General features: G+C 38.3%; 1 protein-coding gene and 1 non-coding gene across 5 annotated transcripts in view; one reads left to right on the top strand and one right to left on the bottom strand.

Annotated features, from left to right (window-relative positions):
• The window catches only part of Itsn2 (intersectin 2), a 128965-nt gene that overhangs the window by 87470 nt on the left and 17907 nt on the right, over nucleotides 1–23588 (top strand). For 3 of the 4 annotated variants that reach the window (XM_042696756.1, XM_042696754.1, XM_042696755.1), the window contains exons 23-28: nucleotides 650–714; nucleotides 2946–3112; nucleotides 4973–5018; nucleotides 5101–5222; nucleotides 7831–7927; nucleotides 9791–9982. In XM_042696756.1, the coding sequence (XP_042552690.1) occupies nucleotides 650–714; nucleotides 2946–3112; nucleotides 4973–5018; nucleotides 5101–5222; nucleotides 7831–7927; nucleotides 9791–9982 (689 nt within the window). Of the gene's footprint in view, nucleotides 1–649; nucleotides 715–2945; nucleotides 3113–4972; nucleotides 5019–5100; nucleotides 5223–7830; nucleotides 7928–9790; nucleotides 9983–14683; nucleotides 17800–23588 lie in introns of those variants that run through there. The other variant, XM_042696757.1, reaches the window with a different exon arrangement.
• Nucleotides 19652–19722, bottom strand: LOC122122564. The gene has a single exon (XR_006150173.1). It is a non-coding gene; the product is annotated as a small nucleolar RNA SNORD5 (small nucleolar RNA).

The raw sequence follows: 23588 nt of genomic DNA, 5'->3' as shown, positions 1-23588 counted from the left end.
AAGCCTAGTAATAGAGAATTCAGCACTAAACAAGACAATTCCATTCACCATGGCCATCAAGTTTAATAAAGTCTACCTTGTATAGACTTGCAAACTGCCTCATTATATGATTTACTCATGGATTTTCTGGGAAACCCTGGTACATCCCAGGTGACTAGTTCTTAAAACAGTCTTCCAGAGTTTTGAAGACAGCTTCCTGGATTAACAAAGCAATTAATGTTACACCTGTTCTGAGATATATTTTAAAATGTGATGTGCTCTGAACAAATAATAAAATTTACCAATATTGTCCTGGTTTTTCCCTAAACTAAGCCAATACCTCTAGGTCCTTTACCAAGATTGCCATTTACTAATGTGCAGGTGTCTTTTAAATTTCTTCAGGAAGGCAAAATATCTCACAATTTGACAATCTATTGTTATATTGAAACTAAATATAGCAATTTATAATTAGACAATTCTTCATCCAGAATGATTTGGTATATGAAAGTGTTCATAATAAGTGAGCTTTATTAAAATTCTGAGAAAATCCTAGAAGAATGCACAACTAAAATCTGTTGTATTTCTCAAATATCTTGGTTTTGTTGTTGTTCTTGTTTTTTGTCTTTTTTTTCTTTCTTTCTTATCTTTCACTTGTGTATTTATTTGGCAGACCAGAAGCATTATATGCAGCTGTAAGTAAGAAACCTGTATCTGCAGCCTGTCCAGTTGGAGAAGGTAAGTTTTAGCAATTTGTAAATTAGATAAGACTCAGTTATTTGACTTCACACGTGACCATTCTCCCTGTTTCAGTGTCACAGAGTTTGTGAGGTTAGGGAATCCTGTCCCTGTCTATTTCATATGACTATAAAAGATACAGAAAAAATATGGCTGGAGTATTGGCAGTTTTAGAAAATCAGTACTATGAAAATTCCGCATAGATTATAAGATTATAATTTAAACTTTTTTTTAAACTTACAGATATTCAGGAAGAAAGGAAATTTCAGTGTACATTTGTAAATGTATTTAATTATAATGTGGCATATAAATTATTAAGTAGAATTTTATATGAAGGTACTCTTTATCACAAATATTTCAAAGAATTGTGAGGTTCTGGTTTTGGTTATTTTCCACTATTGGGTCTTTAACTCAGGGCCTTTTACTCTTGCTAAGCATTTGCTCACACTGGCACTCTACCACTCAAGCCATACCTCCAGTTCAGGGGTCTTTTGGTTTTGTTTGTTTTTTTGCGGGGGAGGGGGGCGCGTTTTTTTGTTTTGTTCATTTGGGGTTTTTTTGCTGATTAGTTGGACTTTTCTGCTCTAGCTGGCTTTGATCTGAAATCCTCAGACCTCAATCCCCTGAGTATCTAGGATAACAGGCATGAGCCTGAATTGTGTTTTTGTTCTATAACCTGTTGGGCTGTGTGGTTAATGAACTGTTTTGATTTTGTTACTGTGATTTAAAATATGAAAGTTTATTTATTCTAATCCTAGACAATATTTTTATTTAGTGTGTGCATACTTATAAATGAGACAGGTTTGTTGTAAAGTTAGTTTTTTCTTCATACATCAGTCTAATGGTAAATGAAACAGTCTATTCAGTATCTACTAAGTTGGGATGTGATGTTAAATCCTGAAAAAAGTACATTGTAGAATGGACTGGATAAGCCTATGATGATGGTATATTCCACAAGGAGAGTAAATGTCTCAAACTTGAGCAGAACCTGTGAAGTAGTACTATGGCATTATATTAAACAATGAATGGAATGTCTTGAAGAAACAAAGGAAGGGAAGAGATTTTTTTTTTTTTTCTGTCGGTCATGGACCTTGAACTCTGGGCCTGGGCACTGTCCCTCTTCTCTTCAGCTCAAGGCAAGTGCTCTACCACTTGAGCCACAGCGCCACTTTTGGTTTTCTGAGTGGTTTATTGGAGATAAGGCTCTTACAACCTTTCCTGCCCAGTCTGACTTTGAACCATGTTCCTCAGATTTCAGCCCCCTGCGTAAGATTATAGGCGTGAGCCACCATACCCACCTGGGAAGAGATTTCTTGACAGAGGGTAGAAAATGAGGGGAACTTGAGATCTCCAGTGAGACTGAAACCATAGGTGTGCTATGAAATGTGTACTGTAAGATGGGTCTGGAAAGTCTTAGTGAGGAGCATATTGGAAATGACCTTACTACAATGTACCTAAACCTTGCAATTACTTTTAGTTGTGTTTAGTCAGCTAAGTTGAATAATACGGGAATGTGAATAGCAAATAAGTTGTAGGTGGTATTTTTTATCATCTCTAGCTTATGATAAAAGGTCAAATTACATATTGGTAAATATAAGAAAAAGTTCTAAAACCTATTCACTAACTGAGTCCTCAAAGCAATAGTAATTTCAGGAACAAAATCCTAAATTAATATAAAATGTATATACATATAGTATATATACGTATATATATGAAGTCCCTCATTAACAGTCTGCAGCTGGTTATTGTGGTAGAACTTGGCTCCTGTTGCTGTCTGCTAGATATTGAATGTTTCCATAATTGTGTATTTAAAAGAATTAAAGAACAAGTAATTTAGCAAATTAAAGTGTATTTTACGTAACAGCTTTTTTAAAGTACATATGTTTTAATTCCACTATCTAATGGATGACAGTCTCATTGAGCCTCAGTTTTGTTATCTGTAAAGATACTTGATATCTCTTTGTAGTTTGGGGGTCATTTTTTTGTGGTTAAAAAAATAGTAACAAAAGTAAATTGAATGGTAGCAAAGCAGTTAAAAAAAGAAACTTGAGATGAGCTTTATGATAAATAACCCTTTTCTAAGCAATTCAGTAGTTTGCTTCTAAGTTCTTATTTTCCTGGGTAGTAGGCCATATACTATCAGCTTACATAAGATCTTAGTGACTCACGTAATTTTCATTTTATATCTGTAATCTTATCATTAAAACCTCTTTTTGCTTTGTTCACTACAGATTATATTGCACTGTATTCATATTCGAGTGCTGAGCCAGGAGATTTGACTTTCACTGAAGGTGAAGAAATATCTGTGACACAGAAAGATGGAGAGTGGTGGACAGGAAGTATTGGAAATAGAACTGGAATTTTTCCATCAAACTATGTCAAACCAAAAGATCAAGAGGTTGAGTTATTTTCTACTAAAATCACCCCATTGTGATCAGGATTCATACTTAAAACAGATTGATTGTTTGATTTTAATCAGGCTGGTTTCATTATAAGGAAACCACTCAAAGTAGCTCCATTAGTACAGGTTTTATTATAGGGCTCCAATGAAAGATAAGGGGTTCAGGATATCATAAAATGTGAAGAAAAAATACTTAAGTAGGCCTGAAGCTTGTAATAAATGCAACTTAGGGCTGAATCTAAATTCAGCACAGTTTATAAAGGACTACCTTGATGGAATCTGTAAGTCTTTAAGGCTCTATCATGTATATGACTCATCCTGCAGTCTGAAGTCCCTCCTCTTCATTCTGCCAGTAGACTGGTATGATGTAGAAGTTCCCAAGCATTTTACTTTGTTGGTAGTGGTGGTACTCATGGAGCTTGAACTCAGGGCCTGGGTGCTGTCCCAGAGCTTTTTTGCTCAAGGCTAGCACTCTACCACTTTGAGACTCAGCTCCACTTCCAGTTTTTAGGTGGTTAGTTGGAGATAAGAGTCTCATGGACTTTCCTGCCTGGGCTAGCTTCAAACCATGATCAGATCTCAGCCTCCTGAGTAGCTAGCATATAGATATGAGCCCTTCTCTCTCTCTCTCACACACACACACATACACACACACACACATACACACACAGTGTTGCTTCATGAAAATAGTTTAGCTTGCAAGTTAATCACAGAAATACTTTTTCTTGGGGCTGGGAAGGTGGCTTAGTGGTAGAGCACTTGCCTTGCATGCATGAGGCCCTGGTTTGATTCCTCAGCACCACATAGGCAAAAAGAAAAAAGCCGGAAGTGGCACTGTGGCTCAAGTGGCAGAGCGCTAGCCTTGAGCTAAAGAGCTGAGGGACAGCACCCAGGCCCAGAGTTCAGGCCCCACGACCGGACCCCCCCTCAAAAAAAAAAAATACTTTTTCTTCAGATAGTCATCACATTTTTGTATGAAGCAGAAATGTTCCAGGCTCATATCTATTTAGTAATACATAAATTTTTAAAGATGTTTACTCAAGAATGAAGATTTAATCAAATTTCTACTCTTTGATCAAGAACAGTCTTGGGCTGGGAAGGTAGCTCAATGGTAGAGCGCTTGCCTTGCATGCCTGAGGCCCTGGGTTCAATTCCTCATCACCACATAAGCAAAAAGAAAAAAGCTGGAAGTGGCACTGTGGCTCAAGTGGTAGAGCACTAGCCTTGAGCTGAAGAGCTGAGGGACAGTGCCCAGGCCCAGAGTTCAGGCCCCACGACCGGACCCAAAAGAAAAAAAAAAAAGAACAGTCTTAAGTGAAACCAGCTTTGTTTTATTTAGTGTGAGCACCTGGCAATGACAGATATCATCACTGTTGGTAATAATTACAGAAGCCATAATTGGCTATTCTTAGTCTGAATTTTTTGTTCTTAAATTATGATCAGTCAGTTTAGGAAGAAACAAAATAAGAAGTGCCCCCTCTTTCTCCAGTAGCTATAGTGAATCAGGATCTCTTAGGGATAACAGGAGCAAAACTCTCATATGCCTTCACGCATTAGGACCTATGTAATATATGTAGTGTATGTACGAATGTAATGTATGTAATGAGCATCAATGTTAACCCACTGAACAATAGGTAAATTTGTCCCAGAAAGATTCAGAGAATGAGCTCTTTTTGTGGCGTGAGTAGATAATAGCATCAACTTCTTGTTGACCAGATCGCCTGAGTGCGAGATTCTTTAGATCTTTTGTTTAAAGAAAGAATCATGGAGAATAGGATTAATTCATTTCTAGTAAGCTTTGTACATTTACGTCTGGAATTTTGGAAATGATAAAAACAATTTATCTTTTTCTTGTAGACTGTTGGGAATGCTAGCAAATCTGGAACATCAAACAAAAAACCTGGTATGTTTAATAGTGACCTTGAAAATTTTTGCCAAAATATTTGGCATAGACTTGAATTCATTATTGTTTCTCTTCTTTTCAGAGATTGCTCAAGTAACTTCAGCATATGTTGCTTCGGGTGCTGAACAACTTAGTCTTGCACCAGGACAGTTAATATTAATCCTAAAGAAAAATACAAGTGGATGGTGGCAAGGAGAGTTACAGGTAATGTTTTTATAGTAATGTATGTTCATGAAAACATCAAGTGGAGCACTAATGATTCAGTCCTGTCATCCTAGCTACTCAGAAAGCTGAGATTTAGAGGATCGTGGTTGAAAACCAACATAGATATAGTCTATGAGACTATATCTCTAAAGTAATCAGCAAGGAAGTGGCGCTGTACCTCAAGCGGTAGAGCGCTCGCCATGAGCTGAAGAGCTGAGGGATAGCGCCCAAGCCCAGAGTTCAAGCCCCACGACCGACAAAAAAAAAAAGAGCTCAGGGACAATGCCCAGGCCCTGAGTTCAAGCCTCAGGACTGGCACAAATAAAGCATCATTATAAATAAAGAAAGAAGATAAAATAGAATAAAGTAATCAGCAAAAAGCCAACCCAGAGGCCTGGGCAATGTAGTAGAGTACTAGCCAAACAAGCAACCTGAGCAAGCCATGCACGTATGATGTCCTGACTTAAAATACTAGTACCAGCCAAGTAAGCTGAGCAAGCCATGCAAGTGTGATGTCCTGACTTAAAGCATTAGTACCAGCCATACAAGTATGATATCCTGAGTTAAAACACTAGTAGCAGCAGGGAGGACAAGGGGGAGAGAGAGGAGGAGGGAGAAGAGATGATGATAATAAAGAGCTGGGAAGGTGGCTCTGGTAGAGTGCTTGCCTCACATGCGTGAGGCCCTGCTTTCGATTCCTCAGCATCACATAAGCAGAAAAAGCCGGAAGTGGCACTGTGGCTCTAGTGGTAGAGTGCTAGCCTTGAGCTGAAGAGCTGAGGGACAGCACCCAGGCCCACAACCAACAAAAATAAATAAAGATCAATAGAAAATTATTCATACATAGTCTGTACCACTTAATGGTAGTCAATATATTATGTTCCCTTTTAATAATTCGTCTGTACATTTTAGCACAGTTATGTTGGCACTGAAAATAATAACTTAAAAGGCACTTTTCTCTAAAAGCCTAATTTTTTTTAAATAATGCATCCCTTACTAAACCACAGACCACCTTCAAAAAGGGAAGCAGCAGCATCTTGCCAGGGATAGCCTTAGGAGATGGTATACTGGCTAGGAGAAAGACTTTACCCAGGCTGTGTCTTGAGAAAATACTGCTCATTAACTGTCCTGCAGTGGTCTTGGGTTTTTGAAACAGTTCAATGAACAATGTCAATGTAATGGCCCTAGTTTTTTTTGTTGTTGTTGTTGTTTTGGTCAGTCGTGGGGCTTGAACTCTGGGCCTGAGCGCTGTCCCTCAGCTCTTCAGCTCAAGGCGAGCGCTCTACCACTTGAGCTACAGCGCCACTTCCGGTTTCCTGGTGGTTTATTGGAGATAGGAGTCTCACGGTCTCTCCTGTCCGCGATCCTTAGATCTCAGCCTTCTGAGTAGCTAGGATTACAGGTGTGAGCCACCAGCGCCCGGCATGGCCCTAGTTTTTTACCTCAAATGTTAACCTAAAGTTGTTGAATATATTTTGATACAAAATAAAGCATTCTTCTTTTACTTGTAAAATTCCCTCACTAGTTGAAACTGAAAAGCATTTTAGGATTTAAAGATGATGAGGAAAATTATAGTTCTTTTTATTGATATATAATATAAAAGACAAATGTAGCTTTATTCTGGGAAATTTGAGTCAAGATTCCTAAAGAACAGATGGGGCTTAAATTCATTATGTTCTCTAAGTTTCCGTCTTCTGATTTACTTTGGAACCAACTATATGGGACTTATGGCTCCTCACATTCTATTTCTGTCAATCTGATTAATTATTAACAAAACTTGGAGAGATATTTGTGGTAGACTATACCATTGAAGGGTTAACTTGGACATTAGGAGAATTCTAGGAAGATCTTTTTGTAGTATAAATATTGGTGTGGAATACTGAGGGAAGGAACTCTGAATCTGAAAGACTTCTGGATAAGTCTTCTGCAGATCGCATTTTCAGCAGCACATTTAGATGCAGATTGCAATGTGTCTTCCAGTAGTTTTATGTTGACCTGGAGAGCCATTTCTAATTTTAAAGATCCCACAGCTATCCTCACTTTTGAAACCAGTTGCAGATTTGATGGTCTTGAAATCAGTCTCAAATTTGATAATTCACAAGAACACATGGAGCTTCCAAAAAGCTGTTACACCTACAGTTTACTTCAACAAAGGACAGCCAAGGAAAGAGGCACAGAGACAGAGTGCAGGAGGGTTCTACAAAGGGAACTTCTGTTTGTTTTCTCCCAGTAAAGTCATGGACAACCTTAACTCTTCTTGGCAATAATCTTTGGCAATACACAGAGAGTATTGCTAACCAGGAAAGCTTGCTGGAGCTTTGTTATCTAGAGTTTTTACTGGAATTCCATAGTCATGGTTGATTAATGGTTGATTATTCATATCGCTGTACTCAGTTTCAGGCCCCCATGCAATCTAAGATACTATGAATCGGTATTGAAAGGACTTAGAACTTATATCCCAGTAGCTAAGTACAGAGGTGAGACCTATGTTTAGGCAAGATTAATTTTTTCTTAAATAATCAAGAGTTTTATAATTTTAAGTTACAACTCAATGATTCTTTTCAAATCTCATCTTTTGAATTGTATATTCTTTTTGCTCATTTAATAGGCCAGAGGAAAAAAGCGGCAGAAGGGATGGTTTCCTGCCAGCCACGTTAAACTTTTGGGTCCAAGTAGTGAAAGAACCACACCTGCCTTCCATGCTGGTATGAAAATGGGTTGACTTTTATTTCACTTTTTAAAGAACTTTGTTAAAATTAGTAACTTCTTAGATTATCTAACTCTCAAAGATATGAAGTATTTCATACCTAACTACTCTTGAAAGGTATGAAATATTTTTTCTTTCCTTCTGCTTAAAAATAACATACCAGCCGGGCGCTGATGGCTCACGCCTGTAATCCTAGCTACTCAGGAGGCTGAGATCTGAGGATCGCGGTTCAAAGCCAGCCCGGGCAGGAGAGACCGTGAGACTCCTATCTCCAATAAACCACCAGAAAACCGGAAGTGGCGCTGTAGCTCAAGTGGTAGAGTGCTCGCCTTGAGCTGAAGAGCTGAGGGACAGCCCCAGGCCCAGAGTTCAAGCCCCATGACCGACAAAAAAAAAAAAAAAAAACATACCAGCAAGGTGTAGGAGCTATTATCCTAGCTACTTAGGATATAGATATCCAGGAATCCCAGTTTGAGACCATTCTGGACAAAAAATAAGTTTGAGAGACTCCATCTCAACCAGTAACAACTCAGTGGTGGGAGGACTGCATGCGTCCCAGGCCAGCCTGTGTTTTAAAGCAAGACCTCACCTCAAAAATAACCAGTGTCAAAAGGGATTGGAGGCATGTCTCAAGTGATAGAGCACCTGCCCAATAAATGCAAAGCCCTGAGTTCAGTCCCCAGTACTGCCAAAAGAAAACAGGTAAATTTGCCAATGAGTAGCTAGAGCTTGGACTCAGGGTTTGAGCACTGTCCTTTTGCTTTTTCATTAAAGGCTGGCACTCCACCACTTGATGGTTAATTGGAGATAAGAGTCTCACAGACTGTCCTGCCCAGGCTGGACCTGGGGTCCTCAGATCTCAGTCTCCTGCATGAAGGATTACAGGCATGAGCCACCAGTGCCTGGCTGACTTGGTTTTTTTTTTTTTTTTTTTTTTTTTCTGGTCCTGGGGCTTGAACTCAGGGCCTGGGTGCTGTCCCTGAGCCTCTTTGTGCTCAAGACTAGTGCTCTAGCACTTGAGCCACCATGCCACTTCTGGCTTTTTCTGGGTAGTTTTTTGGGGTTTTTTTTTGGGGGGGTGCAGGGAGGGATCCGGTTGTGGGGCCTGAACTCTGGGCCAGGCCCTGTCCCTCAGCTCTTTAGCTCAAGGCTAGCACTCTACTACTTGAGCCACAGCGCCACTTCCGGCTTTTTTTTTTTTCCTGCTTATGTGGTGCTGAGGAATCGAACCCAGGGCCTCATGAATGCAAGGCCAGTGCTCTACCACTGAGCCACCTTCCCAGCCCTTCTGGGTAGTTTATTGGAGATGAGAATCTTGTAGACTTTTCTGCCTGGACTGGCATCGAACTGCTATCCTTAGATCTCAGCCTCCTTCGTAGATTGGATTACATGCATTAGCCATTGGCACTGGCTAACTTGGATTTTCTTTTTTTTTTTTTTTTGGTCTGTCATGGGGCTTGAACTCTGGACCTGGGCGCTGTCCCTGAGCTCTTCAGCTCAAGGCTAGCACTCTACCACTTGAGCCAAGCGCCACTTCTGATTTTCTGGTGGGTTATTGGAGATAAGAGTCTCACGGACTTTCTTGCCTGGTGTGGCTTTGAACTGTGATCCTCAGATCTCAGCTGCCTGAGTAGCTAGGATTATAGGCATGAGACACCAATGCTGGCTCTAACTTGGATTTTAACTGGAGTTCATTAATTCTTATTTTTGTAAGACAGAATGGGGGAGGAGAATGTGAGAGAGCAGCTCAAGGAAAACTTTGCCTAATTTTAATATTTAATAATAGCAATTTAAATCCTCGGGATACTGTTGATCTTTACAAATAATTAATTTGCGTATTATTTTGTTGTCCTTTTTATAGTATGTCAGGTGATTGCTATGTATGACTATGTAGCAAATAATGAGGATGAGCTCAATTTCTCCAAGGGACAACTTATTAATGTTATGAGCAAAGATGATCCTGACTGGTGGCAAGGAGAAATCAATGGGGTGACTGGTCTCTTTCCTTCAAACTATGTTAAGATGACGACAGACTCAGACCCAAGTCAACAGTGTGAGTAATACCAAATTATTTATCTCTCATCTGATGTGAAAACTTTAATATGTAATACAGTATTACTCTGCTGACTCCAATCTTGAACTCAGCACTCATAATAAATATAGATGAATGATTCAAGTAAGAAAATGGTCTCAAGGTCAAAGTTAGGTTGCAAAAGCATACTTTTTTGCTGGCTTCAGATTTTGGCATTTATTTGTAATTTCTCTGAGTTCTTTGGTTTATGCAACTTCCCTTTACCACCATCCTCTTTCAGCAGCCTTTGTTCCTTTAGAGCTCAATGAAGACTAGCTAGTCCTATAATTGCCCTATTGATCTAGTCAAAATACCCATTCAGTATGTAGGTGCTATTAATTCTTCAGCCTTATATTGATTTCCCACAGGTTTACAGAAACTCTCAGAAGTAAATGATTTTTCCCCCCAATCCTGGGGCTGCTACTTTACACTCAAGGCTAGCACTCTACCAGTTGAGACACAGAGCCACTTTCAGCTTTTTCTGGATAGTTTATTGGAGATAAGAGTCTCATGGACTTTTCTGCTTGGACTGGCTTCAAACCACAGTCCTCAGATCTCAGCCTCCAGAGTGGCTAAGATTTCAGGTGTGAACCACTGGCAGCTGGTTAGGTGATTCTTTAGATAGTTGCTTTATGCCACAATTTTCAAGAATGTGGTCCAAATCTCAAAGTATGAAATTTGCTATTGTCACATGGTAGTTATTTAGCCTTTTTTTATGGTTTGAAAGATATATAGCATTAATAATAAATGAAGGGAATCAAAGCTCCCAAAACAACAACAACAACAATAATAATAATAAGGGAATGGACAGTACTCAAAAATAACTCTTTACCTTTTTAGAGTAAATATTACTTTTTCCTCTCCTTTGGTTTTTAATTTATTAACAAAAATTCATGATTCTTACTAGCGAAATTATTGAAAACATTTAGCATTTCCTTTTTGTTTGGCTGGGGGGAGGTGAGGAGGTCAAACCTGGTGCTTTGAACTCAAGGCATGGGCACTGTCCCTGAGCTTTTTCACTCAAGGCTCGCACTCTAACACTTAAGTCACAGCACCACTTTCAGCTTTTTGGGAGATAGTTAATTAGTAAAGAGTCTCAGGGACTTTCCTGCGTGGGCTGGCCTTGAACCACAGATCTCAGCCCTCTGAGATTACAGGCATGAGCCACTGGCACCCAGCTTAGCTTTTCATTTTAATCAATTTGCTAAAAACATATAAATGGAATCTTAGCCAAAACTAAATATATCTATTATATTATTTCCATTTAACATTTTATTTTAGACATATTTCCATTTTAATGTATACAAGTTTATTCTTACAGTAATATAAAAGTATAATCTGATTTAATCAGGCTGTCACCATTTTCTACAAAGTGAATACTCTAAAACTTGGAACCTGTAACATACAATTTGATTCAACTTTTTCTGAAAACAATTTGAGGGTCTCAACATGTTTAGATCCAATGTCTTAGTAAGTCTTCTAGAAATTTCTCATGATAAAAAATACAAGGGCTGGGATGTAGCTCAGTGGCAGAGCTCTTACCTAGCAAGTGCAACATCCTGGGTTTGATCCCCAGTACCAAAAAAGAAAAAACAAAAAAAAACCCAAACAAAAAATACAAACAAATCTTGATGAGTACTAAAACCATTTTCAAAGTTTCTCATAATAACAGATTTAGAAACAGAATAATGTATTTCTAATAATAGCTTGTTGATAGGAAACAATACAATGGATTATCAGTAGTAAAAATGTAATAATAAATACATATATAATTCAGTGCAAGGATTATCAACTTTATACTAAATAATTTTATATGTTTTCACTTTAGAGCTTTGAAATCAGAGCTTTAAAAATAGTTTGGATGGATGAGAAAGACTCCTTTACATAAATCAACTAAATTTTTCCATTTGGCGGTAAAAGGAGTCCAGGGTTTTTTATGGTGTAAATATTCTCAAATGTGTCTGAGGGTTTCAGGAGAAGTGGCAAAAAAAATTGTAACAGCTTGGTTCTCTGGTGAATGGCCATTTTTATGCTCTGCTGATGGTTTTGCAGTTTATAGTCATTAATTAGAAATCAGTTTAATCTGACATCTTTCTGGACTTGTAAGATGAAGGTGTTTTCAGAGCTACTGTGTCTGAGGATTTTTGGCTAGTGACCCCTGACATCATTCCAACCTGTCAGTACATTTGGCTTTTGTAGCATCTGTGATTTAAAGTGATGAGTTTAAAATAAAATATCATACCTGTAATCCTAGCTACTCAGGAGGCTGAGATCTGAGGATCATGGTTCAAAGCTAGCCAGGCAGGACAGTCTGTGAGACCCTTATCTCCAATAAACCACCAGAAAACCAGAAGTGGTGCTGTGGCTCAAGTGGTAGAGCACTAGCCTTGAGCTCAGGGACAGTGCCCAGGCCCAGAGTTCAAGCCCCACAACCAACAAAAATAAATAAATAAAATTATTTTTTTCCAGTGGTAGAACAGTAAAGCCTAATGGTAAGTCACATGAGGCAAATAATAAGAGCTGTTCTAAGGGAAAGCTTTGCTTTGCTTTCCTCTGCCTCATCTGTAACAGTCCCTTCAATTTCCCCTCTGAGGATCATTTTTAAAAACACTATTCTAGAAAAATCTACTTCAAGATAGTGATGGAGGAAGTAGGAGGTGCTTGGAAGCTAGGAGGTAGCTTAAGCAGGAGAGCACCTGCCTAGCAAGTACAATACCAGGACCCCCTCCTCAAAAAAAAAAAGAGAGGAAGGAAGGAAGGGAGGAAGGGTTGGTGATCACCTTCTAGGAAAGTAACCCTCCAAGAAGTTAGTTGAGAACTTTTTATTCTTTAACTGAATAGTAGATGGCAAATAAATGCTGAACGATTCAGAAAGTAGATTGAGATGACTTAATTATCCCACACATTTACTATGCAGATTACTTTTGGCAAGCCAGTTTGGGCAGTGTACATTTGTATTCCAGAACTCAGGAGGTTAAGGCAAGAAGCCAGCCTAGGCTACTTAGGAAAATTTTGTCCCTCCCCCATATCAATATTTTTTGACCAAAGGATGCTTTATCTATTGTTCTAACATGAGTAGGACTGGCAGAGCCCTAGTCTACCTGTAGATGAGAGCTACCATGCTCAATTTTTTATTTAATTAGTTGGTTTAAAGCTAAATAGTCATTTGTGGCTGATAGCTGCTGTATCAGACAGCCCAAATCTAAAAGACAACCAGTTTTGAGTTGTTGAAATTTCAAAATCAGTTGCAGTATTGAAACAGAACTAAGAAGAAAAGGAAAAGTTGTCTTTCAGTATTGATGACCTACATAGTAATTTTAAAGGAACTGAGTCCATGTGTTTCACATTTTATTTTTTAGATTTTGGATTTATAAAAATATATTTCTATTTTTTCACTTCCTAAGTATTCTCTGAGTGTCCACCATATATTTACAGGCATTGGGAATACACATATTAAGACTGTCTTCTCTAAAGTAGCTTCAGAGATTAGTGGTTAAGAGACAAACAAATACAATTGCTGTAATGAATAGTCACACAGATGTATTGGGAAAAGATCCCCTAAATCTTCTATGGGGAAAGAAGGCCTCTTGACATGGAAGGTTTTATATTTGAGCTGGGACCAAAAAGACAAGTAGGTATAGTTTGTTGAAAAGTTTGTTGTTTATTGGGGGTAGGAAAATGTATGATTTGTTTTCCTGATTATTTCCATATTGAGAGTTAGAAAAAGAGAATAGTCAAGAGGTTGTTTCAAATAGGAATACTTTCATATTTCTTCTTGCTATAAAATAATTGCCAGCAACTTACCTATTACCTTTTTTAGCTAACATATTAGGATTTTTAGTCTGATTATATCTGAAAACTGAGTACTTTCTTGTTTTGCCTAAATGAATGAACAAAGGTTCATCATCCATCTTGTAACAAAAGAGCTCTCAAAGCTGTAATTCTCTGGAAAATTCTCAAGTAGATTCCTTTGAAAAAGTTTATTGTTCCTAGAAAACAACTTAGAAAACTGAAGAATACCAGTTGTGTTTGCTTGAAATAGCTATTTATTAGACACTGAAGAGCCTTAACTACGTTTTCAAAAATGAAGAATTTAGTAAAATTATATTGGCAGCTTTGAATTTTGTTCACCAAGTTTATATAAGCCTATAATTTTCATGGGCTCTGATTCCAAAAATAATTAATCCTTGTATTTGAGATTTTTAACCTCCCTAGATACATAGAAAGGAATCATTTGCTATAGTCAATATGAGGCACTGAGGGCTGGGAAGGTGGCTCAGTGGTAGAGTGCTTGCCTTGCATGCTTGAGGCCCTGGGTTCGATTTCTCAGCACCACATAAGCACTTAAAAAAAGCCGGAAGTGGCTCTGTGGCTCAAGTGATAGAGTGCTAGCCTTGAGCTGAAGAGCTGAGGGAAGCACCCAGGCCCAGAGTTCAGGCCCCACGACCAGACCAAAAAAAAAAAAAAAAGGCACTGAGAGCAGGTAAATTCGAGATGACTGTTTATGATTCTTTAGCCTTTATCAATATTCTTTTCATTTTATTGTATAACTAAACATTTTAAGGTTGATAATTTTAATAGGTCAAGTTTATTTAGTTGATGTTGCATGTTATTATTAGTCAAATTTTTTCTCACCACCTAATTTCGTTATGTTCATTTTATTCCTCATTTTTCTTTTTTTAGGACCCAATGTTGTCTTCCAGTTGTGAAAGCACCCCAGAGACCCACTATCCAAGTTTGACTCTAGCGTGGAGGCAGGGCAGGCAGCCCTGATCAAATATCTCCTACACAATTCATTTACTTCGTTCGAATGTTAGAGCCACTTGTGATTATTTCTTTGTGTTTCTAATTTATCGTTAAAATTTATTTGTAACAAGTTCAAGGATAGTGGGTCTTTGTGTGGCTTTCCCTGCTGTTCACTCTGGCATCTTTTAGCAGTTTTCTTCTTTTTTTAATTTGGTAATTTTAGGTCATTAGCATGCATATTCATTTTGCCCTTACATGGTGGGAGTTCAAACACACAAAGACCCACTATTTGCACAAACTATTCTCTCTGGTTTGGAATGGGCTGCCATGCTTTTCTAATGTTACTGCAACATGTATGTTCATTACTGAATTCAGATACGTTTGCTTATGTTCTGCTATTACATTTGATCTAATCCTAACCCACAGCAAGCACTTAATTGATTCAACCTGATTTGTCCTCAAATGCACACTATTTATGCTATTACTTTCTAGTATGCCACTATAAGTACCAATATTTAGATATGTTTAAAGGCCAAGGATTGGAAATAGCCTTTTTTGTGTGTAATCTGAGTGGGAGCAGTAACTCAGGGGAGCTTTCTTTCTCTCACAGAAGAAGAAAGCACCTGGAGGGAGGATGTGCACAGTACATATTGGGATGTTTAGTTTGTTTCAGCTGCCCAACAACAAGCACTACCTTTGGTCGTTCCTCTAGGGTCTTTAAGTGCTCTGGGCTGCAGATACTGTATCATGTGTCCAGCATATAACTATCACTTCTTTATTGGTTATGGGCTATTTTTTTAGGGATGAAAAGCTCCCATCATTGACTGTGAGATATAAAACCTTTCCTGGCTTAAACAAAGCATTTCTATCTATAATATATGTTAAAGTTAGAATTCACTTTACCTATTGTAGTCAGGTGACTGCATGTCCCAGTACATAAAAGGCCTCCTTTGGCATTTTTCCTGGATTTAGTGAAATCATAAGGAATCACTGAAGCATTTAAAGACCCTGAAGCCACACACAGGCTCTGGTCAAGGACTCATAGTGAGGAGTGAGGTATGAGAGCTGGCGTTCTTCTGTGTCCACAAACCTTCACGACTAATGATTGATCATCCACTCACACTAACCTAATGTATATCCACCTTGGCTTTGCTGGCACAGTATTTCACTTATTTCCCAACATTTTTTAAATAACACATTATTATTAACTTAATATATGTGAGAGTACTTAGTTGAAACAAAAAGGAATTTTAGTATACAATATTAAACTATATTTGAAATCAATGAGAAGTTATGCAATTTTAAATGTTTACAAACTGCAGTGCAATCTACTGTTTGTGAATGTCTAAGTATTATCAGGGTAAGTGTACATACATTCACAGTTTTATTTCCTCACAGAATTCTTTTGGAAAAATGAAATATGTTTTTATACCTCTCAGTTTAAGTTAGAGGAGTATTTTGTGCAATATTTATTTTAATGTGCCTATATATTCCGAATGGATTATTTCAGTCATTTATTGCCTAACTCTTAACTTTACAACATTTGAGAGAGAACCAACAATTTAGTTACATCTTTACAAAGTTCAAATGTCTGTTCCAAAATACTTCACAATTTTAGAATATAGGGAGCTATGTATATGAGCTCCCTGGGGAAGGGATCTCTAATTATTATACCACCTCCATTTTTAGCACTGGCCTTCATCATGATATTTTACAAATATAACATGAACAGGAAAGCAATAATACCATTTTAGGGGTAGAATGACATCTTTGCCTGCAGTCACTAAAAGAACAGTAGGAAGACTAAGTCCTTTCTCAAAACTGACTTTTCCATATTATATGGATTACCTAGTCTTGCCTTTCTTTTTAACTTTATGCTTTTTAACCTTTAGTTGAGTTCAGTATAAAGACAGTTACTTTAAATACTGAGGTTGGAAATCATACCACATTTTGCATAGCAATTTTCCTTTGGGCTTATCTATCTAATGATAAGTTATTTCAAAAGTGTTTTTATAGCTCAAATCACTTCACTTTTACAATGATGAAAATAGATTATTAAGAATGACATTCAGGTTGAGCTTATCATCTATAATCAATCTGAAAATGATGTGTTCATCAAGTACCTGTAGATTAAATTACATACTGGCCCAATATTTAAGCTGAATGTCAATCTGAAAAATAAACGCTACTGTGTTATCTGAAATACCACTCTTTGCATAGGAATTTCATCATATATCTTGAGAGAAAGGTTAAAAACAAACTATGACATATAATCATTTAAATCCTTTGAAGTGCATGTAATCCTTTGCAGTACCTCATTCAGCCATGAATTTGTTCTCTTCTTGATTCAGTGTAGGGCAGCTTTCAACTTGCTTAGACAAAAAGAATTTTTTAGAAGTATGGAAATTTTTAAATGAGATACAACTGAATAAATTTGAACTGTATTAAAAGTAGAGAATGAAAAGGCCTCATTATTTAAAGACAGTAGTGTGTGATAAAATTGTTAAAGCGTATGATTAAATTTGTTGGGTTTTCCAGCTGTGAAAAACAATTCTGAAACCAAAGCTAATTTTTAGAAAATTTGAAAATTGAAGTCAACTCTATCTATTAAATAGTCTCTCCAAAATTTTAGTCCTTTCTAAATTGTACAAGTATTAAAAAATATATGGCAACATTTTAGTGTTTTGAAATACAATATGAACACTGGTAGTTCAAAAAAAAGAAACTGAGGAAAGGAAAAGTAAAGAAATGCCAACCCTAGTTGCCAAGAATCCTTGTAAATAGAATCTATAATGGAAATACTGAGAGACCTTTGCCTAAAGTGGCATTATTGGATGCTGCTGTAATGCTACTGTAATGTAATAAATTATTAAATTGTCTCAAAGTGCTGTTTTGCCTTAAGTTTTTATTTTGTGTGTCTTGAAAAGTATAGTATTAAAGGTATTGAGATTGTGCAAATGCTGGGCACGCTTGGCATGAGATAATCTGTTTTTATTTTTACAAAATTGTAATATAACTATGCAAGTGTGTTTATTAAAAGGACACAAACTACATTACTTGTATTGTGTATTTCTTTGAAGCATCCTGTAAAACCTACTTTTCATTTGTTCATGTTTAGGTGTGATTCAATGTGTTTGGAATTTCTCTTTTTTCTTCATGTGGTCTCTGGGTAAAGGCCAGGTAATAATTTTATATCACAGAGTGCAAAGGAAATATTAAGTGGCCAAGTTTGAGATGATTTTGATAGGACATAATCATGTACTTTGAAAGTAGAAGAACTTTTTATTTCAATATGCTGTTGCTTACAAAGGTAAAAGGTAATTAATCTAGGATATAACATACTAATTATAATTTTATTTATAACTTGTTTCTAACAAGATTAGAAGAAATTTACAAATAAATAACTACTGCAGATGTAAAGTCTTTAGAGCAAAATAAGCATCTATTTCTAGCATTTGGCATCAAAGTTGATGACAAGAAAAATCCGATCAAAACCTAAACTATTGATGCCTAGCATAAGTACCCTTTTCCTAACCTCTGAAAAGTTACCTAGTGAACATATATTGAGGCCACAGAATACTAGGTCCTGGGCATACCAAAACAAGTGTAAGGGCTTCTGGTGTTGGGTAGTACAAATCTTTGTGTACTACCCATCGGGACATAAGCAGCCAGGTTTCTTTAAAATAGCATTTAAGCACAGCAATGCATAGTTACTAGACACCAAGGGAAAGCAAAGGAGGTACTTAGATGGAGAACAAGCTGTAGACAGGAAGAGAGACAAAACAGCATTGGAAGTGTATAGGACAGATTAGGGGGACTGAGCCTAGGGCCAGTGTGAAAAGTGGAGGCTGGAAAGTTAGACTGCGGCTGGGTGAGCCTGAAGCCCCGTGGACCCTGTGCTGCTGGTAGGACTTCATTCTGCCTAGAAACCATTGATCACATTTTGAGTGGGAGGAAATGTATAGTGGCTAGCACAAACTGTTCAATAGAAATCCATGAGTCACAAATACAGACTCATGTAATTTAAATTTTTCTAGCAGTTACCTTTTTAAAAAGAAGCAGGTGATATTAATCCCACCAATATTTTTACTTAGTATATTTAAATTTCCAGCCAGGTGCTGATAGCTCACTCCTGTAATCCTAATACTCAAAAGGTTTAAGGTCTGAGGATCACAGTTTGAAGCTTGCCTGGGCAAGAAAGCCCATAGACTCTTTCTTACCTCTAACTACAAAAAAAGAAAAAAAATCCAGAATTGAAGCTGTGGCTTAAGTACTAGAGCACGAACCTTGAGTGAAAAAGCTTAGGAGCAGCTCCCAAGGCCCTGAGTTCAAGCACCAGTACCAAGTATTCCCCCCCACCAAAAAAAGTTTAGATAGAGAGATAGATACACATGTACACACACACACACATTCCTTCATTTGCACTTCCAGCCCTTTTTCTGTTGGTTATTTTGTATGTGTGTGCTCTCACTGGGGTTTGAATTCAGGGCATTCTCAGTCACATTTCTGTCACATTTCTCTACCACTTGAGCCATGCCTCCATTTGTATAGTCTCTTGGACTTTCCTGCGTGGCTGGCTTCAAACTGTGATCCTTAGATCTCTGTAGCTAAGATTAGAGGTATGAGCAACTGGTGCCCTGCCGTATTAGTTATTTTATTTTTGCCAGTTCTGGGGCTGGAATTCAGCCTAGATGCTGTCCCTGAGATTCTGTTGCTCAACGTTAGTGCTCTACCACTTCAGCCACAGTGCTACTTCCAACTTTTTTTGTAATTTATTGTAGATAAGAGTCTCAAAGACTTTCTTGCACAGGTGGCCTTCAAACTACAATCCTCAGATCTCAGCTTCCAGAATAGCTAGGATTATAGGATTATGAACCACCGGCACCTGGCTATATTATTTTTTTTCTCTGTCAGAATTAAGCTATAGTTCATTCTGTATCATGCAGCAGTTGAACAGTTACATTCATCATCAGAACTAAAATGCTATTACCAAAAGATTTTATTGGGAATTAAAACTTACCTATATCACCGTCAGGAATTGTATAGACTTCAGAGACATTCTAATACCTAAGTTAAATATATATATATATATAACTTCAGAGACATTCTAATACCTAAGTTAAATATATATATATATATATATATATATATATATATATATATATATATATATATGCCAGGCATGATGGCTTAATGCTTTTAATTCTACCTACTTAGAAAACATATCTGAAGCCAGGTGCTGGTGGCTCACACCTGTAATCCTAGCTACTCAGGAGACTGATCTGAGGTATACGGTTCAAAACCTGGCTATATTATCTTTTAGATGAGGTCTTGCTTTATGTCTGGGCTGGCCTTAATTGCAGTCCTCGTATTTTGTGCTTCCTCACATAGCTGAGATGATAGTAATACCACCACATCCAGACATTGCTTGGCATAGAGTCTCATTGTTTTTCTCAGACTGGCCTTGAACATTACAGTCTTAAGCCACCACACCCAGCACTAATAATGCAATATTCCACACCATATTTTTGAAATAGGTCTTCTAAACCCAGTGTGAGTTATGCATGCAGCACACCAGTATTTGGACCAAGGTATCCAGTAGTTAAGTGCTGCTTTGGCTACTCTAGGGACAGAATGGGCAGAAAGGGCTGTGGATTCTGATCAAGAAACTCCAAGTCTTAAATTTATCAGAAGTTTTTACCTCTCCCTTTCCTCAAAAAGAGAGTTCAGTAGTCATGTAAGTGTTCACAACTCTGGATTCATCAGGTTGAATGTATCTTTAGAGCAGAGCTTCTCACCACCTGATGGGCTCTGTGCCCATTGTGGTCCTACATACTGTGTGGCAGCTTCTGATTCCTGGGGCCTTACAGGACAGGAAGTCCATGTCCCGTTTGTTATTTTCTGGTTTGGAGGGAGCAGGAAACCTCACCACAAGCAGACAGAGAAATTCAGGAGGCACCAAGAAGAGTAGAGTTGCAGGCTTAGGAGGGGCTCCAGACTCCACAGGCAGCACGTCTGCAGCATAGCATTGTGGGCAGAGGGGTTATTGACGTCAGCAGTGCTGAAAGCCTGGTTTCTTTCCTGAACAACTGTACTGACAGAGCTGAGGAGTAGTAGGCTGGTTAAAGTTAAAGTCTAAGCAATTGTGTAGACCATGGGTGAAGACTTCTTGCGATGATGGACTGAAATAAAAAGGTTCTGAGGAAGAGGAGGGTTGTAGGCTTTTACTTAGTGGCATAGGAGGAGCACTTTGTTTGTGGACTTAGAAGGAAGCAGGGAAAACTGAAGATAGCAGTGTAAAGGAAAGAGAAAGGCCTCAAGAGAGAACCAGGCCAGGATGCTGGCTTCAGAAAGAAAAGGGATTCCATTCCCTGTCAGAAGAAAATGTGGGACTAGCAGGCAGGAAGTACAAGGTGCTGTTCCTTGGTATTTCCCCTGACATTGTAGCTAAGAACATCTGGTGTGAGGATAAGAGTCAGGAGAAATAGAACAGAAGACAGATGTTTAAGAGCTACTACAGTAGCAAAGGAGTCATTGAGGCATGGTGATAAATATATGACATGTATGTTCCAGCAAAGTCCTAAGGTTTTTCTTATTGTTCAAGTGATTATTCCAGTTAGAGTCCAGTGTTTGTGTCTTCTGAGGTAAACCATAACTTCCACTGTTGATGTATCCATCCTCATGGTTTGCCATGTGGTGGGACACCAATGGTACCCAATAGTATCCAAACAGACTCAATCATTGTCCATACTTCAATGACTTTTAGAACAGATATAAGAAGCACGTTTAACTTCAAACGTAAGTTAATTTACAGAAAAATATGAAGTGGATAATAGTGATGGAATGTGAATGTGTGAAAAAAAATCCTGAATGCGGAGCTCGGCACCCATGACTCACACCTGTAACTCTAGCTTCCCAGGAGGCTGAGATGTGAGGATTGCAGTTCAAAGCCAGCCCAGGCGCGAAATATCCGTAAGACTCTAATCTCCAGTTAACCAGCAAAAGCTGGAAGTGGAGGTGTGGCTCAAGTGGTAGAGCACCAGCCTTGAGTGAAAAAGCCAAGCAAGATTACAAGGCCAGGAGTTCAAACTACAGTACTGGTGCGCACACATGCATATGCATGCGCATGTGTGTGTGTGTGCGTGCACACACACACACACACACATGCTTCTGAATGCAGATCTGAATGGCTGAAGTTTGTAAGATACTCAGTAAGAGGTGAGCTAACCCTAGAAAGGATTCTCATTGCTTCTGTCAGTCACCTAGCCATAGCCAGGGCCACCAATGACATCACTGGCAGCACCATTCACCAAGTACCAAGCCCTCACATTTGTCCTCTGTATAGTACTCCTGGTAGCCTTCTCAATCCATCACATCACTCTACACTTCTCCCTGGAACAACACAAATGCATATTCCCAGAAGCTTGAAACCTTTGAACTTAACCGTAGCACTGAGATTTCTTCTTGGTGGCAGCGCACATTACCACCTACTGAAATTAATTTTTTAACCTATTGTCCACATGTTCAGAAAACAGAAAAGCTGTCTTTAATAATGTATTATAAAATTCAAAGAAAATTAGGAAAAGAAATTGACTTTAAAAATCTCTCCAGGGCTGGAGGTATAGTTTAGTTTGTAGAATGCTTGCCTATAATGTGTGAGGCTCTGGGTTCGTGTGTCACAGTACCTGTCACAGTACCCCCCCACACACACACATATATACAGTGTGATCCTTGTGTTCTTCATCAGTTACAAGATTCCCAAGGTTCTGCTCTAAGTAGATCTCCTGCTGCCCTTCCAGATCACAACTGCAAGTGACCATCCATACTTCCTTCATCTTCCTCTCTCCCTGCATTCTGAAAATCATGCTGCTGCTTCCTCTGGTAGTTTCTAAGTACTCTAGGTACTGAGGAATTCTTCCTAAAAGAGGAATTCCTTCAACCAGTAAAATGTAAGAGTTTACTTGAGCAAAGGAGTGCAGAACAATTTAGGAATGGAGTAGCTGCCACAATAACTTCTGAGAATTCCAGCCAACAGTGTGCCCGGACAGCCTTTATTGAAAAACATAAATAAGGTATATAGAAAACTTACTTCTACTACCTCAGCACTCCAGCAGTCAATGTGTTATAGTTTAACTAGTTAACCAGTAATAGCTTTATTGGTTGGCTACTGGATCTCCTACAACCAAATGAAACTCAGTGTAATACTAAGTTCTGTATTGGTTTGATCTGTCAGATGCCAGCCCAACCCCTTGGCTTTCCACAGATTTCATTTGGCATTAGCTGCTGTGTTTGCATTTTGTCTGAGGAACTTCCTGAGGCAGTGCCTTGTGTCCATCTGTAGACACAGGCAGGCCCCCAGGACTTCATGAACGATTCTGCAGTATGTCATGTCACAGTTTGGCGTCTAGTTCAGCTCTGATGTGCCTGTAAGTTGGTTCAAAATGAATGCAGTCTTCTGTGACTTCCCTTCAGGTCGCTTGTGGCTGGATACTTGCAGTGTCTTTTTTGTTAACATTGTGGGTTAACACTGTGGTCTTGCTAGAAATCTCCAGGTCCTGGAAACTTCTGGGTTTTTTGCTTCTTTCCTTTGAGAAATCTGGAGGCATATTTCTCTACAGCTTCTTTAAATGTAACTGAAATTAAGAAATACATTTGGCAGCCCCAAATACAGGTAATGCTTTAAAAAAAAAAAAAAAAAAGTCTTACCAAAGCTGTGCACATGTAAGAGACTAATTGCTTCTTTTTGAATGGGCCAATTGATAGTGATCCAGGGATGACTCAAGCTCTGCAGTTGGAAAACACTGACATCAAACATTTGATTCAATTAATTATTTCAGTAATC

Source organism: Dipodomys spectabilis, unplaced genomic scaffold (genome assembly GCF_019054845.1).
Source record: "Dipodomys spectabilis isolate Male_0828 unplaced genomic scaffold, ASM1905484v1 ptg000210l, whole genome shotgun sequence".
Taxonomy (NCBI): domain Eukaryota; kingdom Metazoa; phylum Chordata; class Mammalia; order Rodentia; family Heteromyidae; genus Dipodomys; species Dipodomys spectabilis.
Note: the sequence above shows the minus strand (reverse complement) of the source record. Positions and strands in the feature narration are given on the sequence as shown.